The following is a 9,005-nucleotide window of genomic DNA, read 5'->3' on the forward strand; positions in this document are numbered from 1 at the left end:
ACACTCACTCACATACATACACACGCACAGACACACACACACACGCGCGCGCTAGGGGAAACAATCGATACACCATAGTATCGCGATATTTTGCCTGATGATATTGTATCGATATTTGGACGCCAAGTATCGATATTTTATTATATAATGTGCAAATAAACTGTTTGCTATTACAGTACTAGACTAATAGAATCAATTGCTTTTTCAATTGATTCCGTCTACTTGACAATGTTGCTGCAATAAAATGGTTGAAGTCAGATGAACAGACTGGAAAATTGATCTTATATAAACCAGATGTTGACAAAGTTTTAATATTCAATATATCGCAATACTAGCATATCGCAACACTATCGTATCGTGACTCAAGTATCGTTTTAGTATCGTATCGTGGGCATCTGGTGATTCCCACCCCTAACGTGCACGCACACACGCACACACACACATACACAGAGACAGACACACACACACACACACACACACACGCACACACACACATACACAGAGACACACACACACTCAGACTCAGTCACTGGTGTGAGTTATGCCCTGAAGTTGATGTCGAATCATGGACTTCAGGGCGCTGTACCTGCGAAGAAAGAGAACGACAATAATGCTATTAAGTCTCTCTCGATTTAACACGACACAAATAAATGTGTGTAGTCAAAATGAAGGAAAAACAGTAGATAACAGAAAATAACCCTCTAACTCATGGTTAGAGGGTTGCAATCTCAGTCATGTGAGTTAAAGAACGAGACAACTTGGCACACAGTGACGATTACAGTTGAACAACAACAGTGTCCTGCAGTGAACTCTTCCCCCGTTTGGATCAGCTGAAGGCCAAAGGCAAGACACTGGCTTCACATTCTACAAATCCTATGTGTTGTTACAGAAGTTCGGCTGGGAGGTCTGTGAGATTTCTGCATCTGCAGTCTATAGAGCAGAGTGAGACTACTTTTTGGTCAGTTTGGTGATCTCACGCTCCTCTTCCTCCTTGAGCTTCTCCACGAAGCTGTCCAAGACAGGAATCTCAAACTTGATGTACTGGGCAACCTGAGGAGAAAAGGACGGAAACGTACGAGCATGAGAAGCCGACACTGGCACTGATTATGATACCTGATTACATGATTATTATGATTTATTTTATTATAATGACCTCTATTAATGACTTCTGGAAGCACATCAATGCCTCCAAATCAAACTAGTCTATAATAGTCAGTCACTGTCAGCTTTCCCCCCTAAGCACAAAATCAAAACAGTCAACATGGGTCGGGCATCGAGAACCGGTTCCAAGGAATCGATTCTGCTTATTGATTCCTAAACAAATTCTGGGTGCAGAACATATTTGAAAACTGAGTTCCCACCCAAACATATCAAGCGGTATGTTGTAGGGGTGTCAAAAATAATCGATTATAAGATGCATCGCGATGCGGACCTGCACGATTCTGCATCGATTCACAAATGTCAAAAATCGATTATTTAAAATAATAATAATAATAATAATAATAATAATAATAATAATAATAATAATAATAAAATAAAATATAATGGAAGTACATGCAGTTGTTTATTTTAATTATGGATCATAATACAATGCAATTCTAAATGCACTTTTTATTTTAAAAGAAGCCACACAGTGAGAAAAAAGAAAGTGAGAAAAAATAAATCATGTATTGGGGAAAAAAGTGATGCATCGATTTAAGATGCATCGAGATGCATCGATAATGGAATTGAATCGTAGCCCTCTGAATCGTAATCAAATCGAATCGTGAGGCCAGTGAAGATTCACAGCCCTAGTATGTTGTATACAAAAAAATATAAACTGTTGGTTTAAAAAAAAAAAAAATGACAAGCAATGTTATGATAATATGAATATGACTGAATATGGCTTGGGTAATAGTTTATCAAAAAAACATCCCCCCCCCTGCCTGTGAAATAAGCATGTGACCTGTTTTGACCCTGCCCCTCAAAGAATCGGTATTGAGAATCGTTGAGAACCACAATCGATAAGCGGAATCAGAATCAGAATCCAAACGATACCCAACCCTCGTAAACAGCCTTCAACAAAAGAATGACACCATCCCAGTGGAGTGTAAATATAGAATGGAATAGCTCTACCTGCTACCATATCTGAACTCTAATTAGTGTGTTACAGTAATAGGCCCTTTTCACAGCATCCACTTTGAGGTGGTAAAGCAGGAAATAAAGCCGGTGTAACCAATAACATTAATGAGGGCCCTGGCCCTGGAAGACCTACATGGAATGGTATTGGTCACACCCGCTTTACTTCCTACTTCACCACCTCGAAACAGTTGGTGTGAAATATCTCTATATACAGTGAGATTCTCCCTGTGAGAAACCTAGAAGAATGCTTTCCTCATCAACAATACTGTTTTACTTTCCCCCGACTTGCATACCGTTAACAGACAGGCATCTCAGTCCATTGTCACATCAGTCTAAAAACAGGACCTATTTCCCCTGCTTGCTAAAATTAACCCAAGTGTCTATCCTTGGGCCATTGTGTCATTGTGTGTCTGCGTTGGAGAGAGGACAAAAATAAAAAACGAGGTCACTTGGTGTGAATGAGATGGGGATAGCGATAGAGGGAGTGGTGGCAGGAGGCCCAGACTCACATCATACGTGACCTCCTCTCCCAGGTCGGCCTCTGTGATGAAGATCTTGGAGATCTTCTCACAGGGTCCATAAAGCACACGGGCCACCAGAGGATACTCAGCATCCCGCAGCCTGGCCCTCTCTGCAGGACGAGAAAAACAAAATCCAAACTGACGACACACACTCACTCACATAAACGGACATGCTGTGTAAAAACCAGACTGGAAGTTCAGACTTACCACCAGACTCGTGCACCATGTACAGAACAAAGTCGTCAGATTTATTCTCCACCTTAAAAAGACACAAAATACTGATTATATTTTGGGTTTTAAGTTTCACCAGCGCTACTGAAGCACCGCTCGGGTCTGTGAGCTGTGTGTCTTATAAATACAGTCAATGTCTCGTCATAGACGCTGGGGTAGCTGGCTGGGGGTGTGGTCAGGGTGGGATAAATCCTCCCCATTCAGCATAGTTAGCATTTAGCTGCTAGCCCAGCCCAGGCAGACAGGATCAGTGATTCAACCACCGCAGTAAACACACATCTGAACAGACTATGTACCTGCTCTAGAATCCCCAATCCTGTAGTGTAGAGCTGCAGCACTGTCCTTTGGTGAGTCAGCCCATTGAGATGTTGTTGTTTTTTACCCCACTCGCGCGCCAGCCTTAGTAACATTTCGTGGGCATTCCCACACAGACCGACTGTCTCTATAGTGTCTCTATAGCTCAGTGGTTCTCAATGTGGGGTCCGGGGGCCACCAGGAGTCCCTGAGAGGGTTCCAGGAAGTCCCCAGCAAATTGATGAATTGTTAAATTTCACCATTATTTCCTTTATGAGAAGTTGACACAAATGCTGGAGGAAGTAAAGAAGAGGAAGCTGAGAACATAGGACCAGTGGAGAAGACGAGGCGACAGCTTAGTGTTGGCACCAATAGAGGGAGACGTGTGCGCCAAATAGGACGGGGGAGAAGAAAGACAGATGGGAAAATGGAGAGGAGATCTGGAATCTGCAAGAAAGGCTGCCATCGAAAAGAAAACTGAAGTGAACGGAACGCAATTAGAGAAGGTAGCAGAATGACTGTTTTGATCATAGTTTCTCTGCTATCATCTCTACCTACAATACAGATAGTCGTGGAATTCTCCACAAAATCACATCTAAAAATCAGGGTCGTTGATAAGAGAAAGACGATGAATGAGTGTTATAGCTCACCCTGAACTTGTGCAGCAGCAGGTTGAGGACTTGTGCAGTGGTCATGGAGCTGTTGACCCGCACGTTGGTCACCGAGCCGTACGCCGGAGTGAACACAGATGTCTGAGGAGACGAGTGTGGAGAAATCCATTACCCACAACTTCTAAGGAAAGGAACAGTTCATGTTCAGAGGAAATTTCCTTCCTCAACAGTGGCGATTCCTGGACTTTTCCAGCTTGAACACCTTGACCATTTTGAACAGGAAATCTCAAACAGAAAGGAAATCCCTGGGCCTGCAGCTGGAATGTGTTCAATCACAGCTTAGGGTGTGTGTGAAACTTCTGGAGAGGTTGATGAAGGACCTCCGTGTAACCCCACATTCCCGGGGCGCCTTCGTGAAGCCAGCGTACAGCGGGCTATTGTGAAGCACTCAGCGCTAGCATGGACACACCCGCACGGGAAATGACCGCCTCTCTGCACCTGGACATGGGTCAACAGAGGGATGCAATAATGTGTGTGTGTGTGCGTGTGTGTGTGTGTGTGTGTGTGTGTGTGTGTGTGTGTGTCTGCATGTGTGTGTGTGTGTGTGTGTGTGTGTGTGTGTGTGTGTGTCTGCATGTGTGTGTGTGTGTGTGTGTGTGTGTGTGTGTCTGCATGTGCGTGTGTGTGTCTGCGTGTGTGTGTGTGCTTATTACTACGGATGCACGATGATATCGGCACGTCATCGGTATCGGGCCAATAAAGGTTTTAAAATGAAATCTCAGTCTCAAGCTGAAAAAGAACGTTTCAGCCGATGTGACAGACAGGCCGATAAAATTATGCTTTTAATTATGCACAAATGTTTGACGCTTACATAAATGCTTTACGAAAAGTTGAAGTAGTTTTCTTATTTTGCCCAGTGAATGTGTACATTTTGAAAAGCATTGTATTTATGTCTGCATCTGCCAGTGGGCCATCATGATAAGAGTACCGTAGGCTATAACTTCAAATAAACGCAGAGTCCCAAATAGTTTATTTGAAGTTTTACGGTAGCCATTGTTCATTCCTCTACAGGAGAGAGTTGATGTTCTCTGAAATTAGGTGGGATTTGTGCATATATCGACAATCTGCCAAAACAGTTGGAAAATATCAGCGTTATCAGCAGAAAATCCAATATGGTGCGTCCCTAGTTCTGACCTTGTGGTTGTAGAAGTGTCCGTTGATGGAGAACCTGTGTGTGTGGAGGCGCTGCAGGTCTCTGTGTGTCTTTGACCTCCTCTGGACTGTCATGAAGGAGGCGTCGCTCCTGGTCCTCAGCAGCTGAGGAGCCTCCTCCTCCTCCTCCAGGCTGCCCCTGTCACCGCCTGCTGGGATGCACACAACAAACACAAACACACCTGCTCAGGTGCGTCAGTGTCCTATGCTGCCTTTTCATATTGCCTTTTCAACTTGATGGGAACGTGAATTTGGGTTCAGCAGGATAATCTTCACAAACGTGAATAACTTTTACGACTTTTAAATAAATACGTAAATACGTATAGTGATTAACATTGGTGAAGATTATCCGTTCCCATAAACCTTTGTTAACCACAGACCTTATTTTATGCATTTAAGTGAAATCCCCATTCTAAAACCCCATAGACTTTTCCCCTGACGAACCAAAATGGCGGCAATTTCTGGTTAAGCCTACAAAAATACGTCATCCCTGCGGTACTCTATTATAGTGAAAATAGATGATTCCCCTTTTTTGCTGGGGACCCCCTGGAACCCCCTCAAGGACTCTCGGGGGTCCCCGGACACCACTTTGAGAATCACTGCATTAGAGAGTTGGTTTGCTAATCTGATCCGGGTGGCAGCTCGAGCTTTCCATTGAAAATGTTGAGTGTGCAGCACCAAACTATAATCTGTTTCATTGTGTGTGTGTGTGTGTGTGTGTGTGTGTGTGTGTGTTAATCTGCTATAATCCAACACGTGCATGTGTGTGTGTGTGTGTGTGTGTGTGTGTGTGTGTGTGTGTGTGTGTGTGTGTGCGTGTGTGCGTGTGTGTGTGTGTGTCTGTCTGGGTGTCTGTGTGTGTGTGTGTTAATCTGCTATAATCCAACACGTGTGTGTGTGTGTGTGTGTGTGTGTGTGTGTGTCTCTGTGTGTGTGTGTGGGTTTGTGTATGTGTGTGCATGTTTACTCACTACTTGGTCCAGTTTCTCGACCCAGCGAGTTATTGTTAGACTCTGCTGCTACCTGATTTGCAACATCAGCTCTGTCGTTCCTGTACACAAACACAGTGGTTAGACTGCAACAGCTGACAACAAGTTTAACATGACAACATCATGCAACAGCTGACAACAAGTTTAACATGACAACATCATGCAACAGCTGACAACAAGTTTAACATGACAACATCATGCAACAGCTGACAACAAGTTTAACATGACAACATCATGCAACAGCTGACAACAAGTTTAACATGACAACATCATGCAACAGCTGACAACAAGTTTAACATGACAACATCATGCAACAGCTGACAACAAGTTTAACATGACAACATCATGCAACAGCTGACAACAAGTTTAACATGACAACATCATGCAACAGCTGACAACAAGTTTAACATGACAACATCATGCAACAGCTGACAACAAGTTTAACATGACAACATCATGCAACAGCTGACAACAAGTTTAACATGACAACATCATGCAACAGCTGACAACAAGTTTAACATGACAACATCATGCAACAGCTGACAACAAGTTTAACATGACAACATCATGCAACAGCTGACAACAAGTTTAACATGACATAATGCAGACATTGAAATGTCTTTTCCACCTCAGATTCTATGGAACAAAGCTAGGTCAAAACCTAGCATATGGCCGGCGTGGGAAAGCGTCGATGTTAGCTTGTGCATGTGGTGCCCTGTGCGTGTGTGTGTGTGTGTGCGTGTGTGCGTGTGTGTGTGTGAGTGTGTGTGTGTGTGTGTGTGTGTGTGTGCGTGTGTGTGTGTGTGTAAAGCGTACAAAGGCATATGTACCGGTTGAGTCCTGTGGCAGAGTAACGCAATCTCGCGTTGTCGTCGTGCATCTGGAGTCTGATTGGTCGACGCAGACCCCAGTAGATATTCAGCAACCCCTCGAGCATGAGCTCTCCATCGTCCTACACACACACACAACACACAACACACACACACACACACACACACAGTCATAATAATCAGCACACAGGTCAGAGTGGACATCCTGCTGGCAGGCGGCCATATAGTGTCTGATGTGAGGTGTACGTGCCAGAGCAGACGCTCACAGCAGAGGTGGAAAGTACTCAAGTACAAGTACTACTTGAGTAGTACTTTTTTTTGCTATACTTTTACTCTTACTAGAGTAATTGTAATAATAGATATTCTACTTGAATACTTTTAAATGTACACTGAGTAAACGAATAAATTCAGATTTTTGTTTTGCACACCACACTATGAAAACAGCAGGGTAGCATATATATATATATATATATATATATATATATATATATATATATATATACAGTGGGTTCGGAAAGTATTCAGACGCCCTTAAATTTTTCACTCTTTGTCATATTGCAGCCATTTGCTAAAAGCAATTAATTTCATTTTTTTCCTCGTTCATGCACACACAGCACCCAATATTGTCAGAAAAACACAGACTTGTAGACATTTTTGCAGATTTATTACAAAAAAACACTGAAATATCACATGGCCATAAGTATTCAGACCCTTTGCTGTGACACTTGTATATTTAACTCAGGTGCTGTCCAATTCTTCTGATCATCCTTGAGATGGGCCTACACCTTCATTGTGCTTAATTATATAGATTGGACTTGATTGGGAAAAGCACACACCTGTCAATATAAGACCTTACAGCTCACAGTGTAAAGTCAGAGCAAATGAGAATCATGAGGTCGAAGGAACTGACTGAAGAGCTGAGAGACAGAATTGTAAGGCACAGATCTGGCCAAGGCTACAAAAAAAATTCTGTTGCACTTAAGGTTCCTAAGAGCACAGTGGCCTCCATAATCCTTAAATGGAAGAAGTTTGGGACGACCAGGACTCTTCCTCGAACTGGCCGTCCGGCCAAACTGAGCATCTGGGGGAGAAGAGCCTTGGTGAGAGAGGTAAAGAAGAACCCAAAGATCACTCTGGCTGAGCTCCAGAGATGCAGCGGGGAGATGGGACAAAGTTCTAGAAAGACGGAAGCCTCTCCTCAGTGCAGAACACATGAAAGCCCGCATCGGGTTTGCCAAAAAACACCTGAAGGACTCCCAGACTCTGAGAAATAAAATTCTCTGGTCTGATGAGACCAAAATCGAACTTTTTGGTCTTAATTCTAAGCGGTATTTGTGGAGAACACCTGGCACTGCTTATCATCTGCCTAATACCATCCCTACAGTGAAGCATGGTGGTGGCAGCATCATGCTGTGGGGGTGTTTTTCAGCTGCAGGGACAGGACGACTGGTTGCAATTGAAGGAAAGATGAATGCAGCCAAGTACATTGATATCCTGGACAAAAACCTTTTCCAGGGTGTTCACGACCTCAGAATGGGCCGAAGGTTCACCTTCCAACAAGACAATGATCCCAAGCACACAGCTAAAATAACGAAGGAGTGGTTTCAGAACAACTCTGTGAATGTTCTTGAATGGCCGAGCCAGAGTCCTGACTTAAATCCAATTGAGCATCTCTGGAGAGACCTGAAGATGGCTGTCCACCAACGTTCACCATCCAACCTGACAGAACTGATAAGAACAAACTTATTGCTTGTTGCCTATTTGTACTATGTCGTAAACGGAGTCCACTGCACAAGAATTTCACACGTGGTACTTGTACCATGGAGTGACAATAAAAATCTTGAATCTTGAATCTTGAACTGGAGAGGATCTGCAAGGAGGATTTGCAAAAAATTCCCAAATCCAGGTGTGAAAGACTTGTTGGATCATTCCCAAGAAGACTCATGGCTGTATTGGCTCAAAAAGGTGCTTCTACTCAATACTGAGCAAAGGGTCTGAATACTTATGGCCATGTGATATTTCAGTGTTTTTTTGTAATAAATCTGCAAAAATGTCTACAAGTCTGTGTTTTTCTGACAATATTGGGTGCTGTGTGTGCATGAACGAGGAAAAAAATGAAATTAATTGCTTTTAGCAAATGGCTGCAATATGACAAAGAGTGAAAAATTTAAGGGGGTCTGAATACTTTCCGAACCC

General features: G+C 43.2%; 1 protein-coding gene across 1 annotated transcript; it reads right to left on the reverse strand.

Moving 5' to 3' along the window:
* Positions 1-27: 27 nt before the first annotated feature.
* LOC310796994 (ras association domain-containing protein 4-like) lies at positions 28-6,920 on the reverse strand. The gene is made up of 8 exons (XM_083659260.1): positions 6,810-6,920; positions 5,962-6,041; positions 4,973-5,142; positions 3,818-3,919; positions 2,850-2,901; positions 2,631-2,752; positions 953-1,050; positions 28-586 (listed from the first exon to the last, which is right to left on the reverse strand). Exons 1-8 carry the CDS (start codon positions 6,914-6,916, stop codon positions 523-525), a joined length of 795 nt encoding a protein of 264 aa, XP_083515386.1. The 5' UTR covers positions 6,917-6,920; the 3' UTR covers positions 28-522.
* Positions 6,921-9,005: the final 2,085 nt, after the last annotated feature.

The sequence above is a fragment of the Poromitra crassiceps genome (assembly GCF_964638095.1).
Source record: "Poromitra crassiceps genome assembly, chromosome: 23".
Lineage (NCBI taxonomy): Eukaryota > Metazoa > Chordata > Actinopteri > Beryciformes > Melamphaidae > Poromitra > Poromitra crassiceps.

Bases quoted from the DNA above. Each gene is read 5' to 3' on its own strand.
- LOC310796994 (XM_083659260.1), bottom strand. From the start codon at position 6,916: ATGCTCGAGGGGTTGCTGAATATCTACTGGGGTCTGCGTCGACCAATC. The intron at 3,920-4,972 runs GTCAGAACTAGG...TCGTCTCCTCAG, and splicing joins GACACTTCTACAACCACAAG to ACATCTGTGTTCACTCCGGC. The intron at 587-952 runs GTAGTCTCACTC...CTTTCTTCGCAG, and splicing joins ATCACCAAACTGACCAAAAA to GTACAGCGCCCTGAAGTCCA.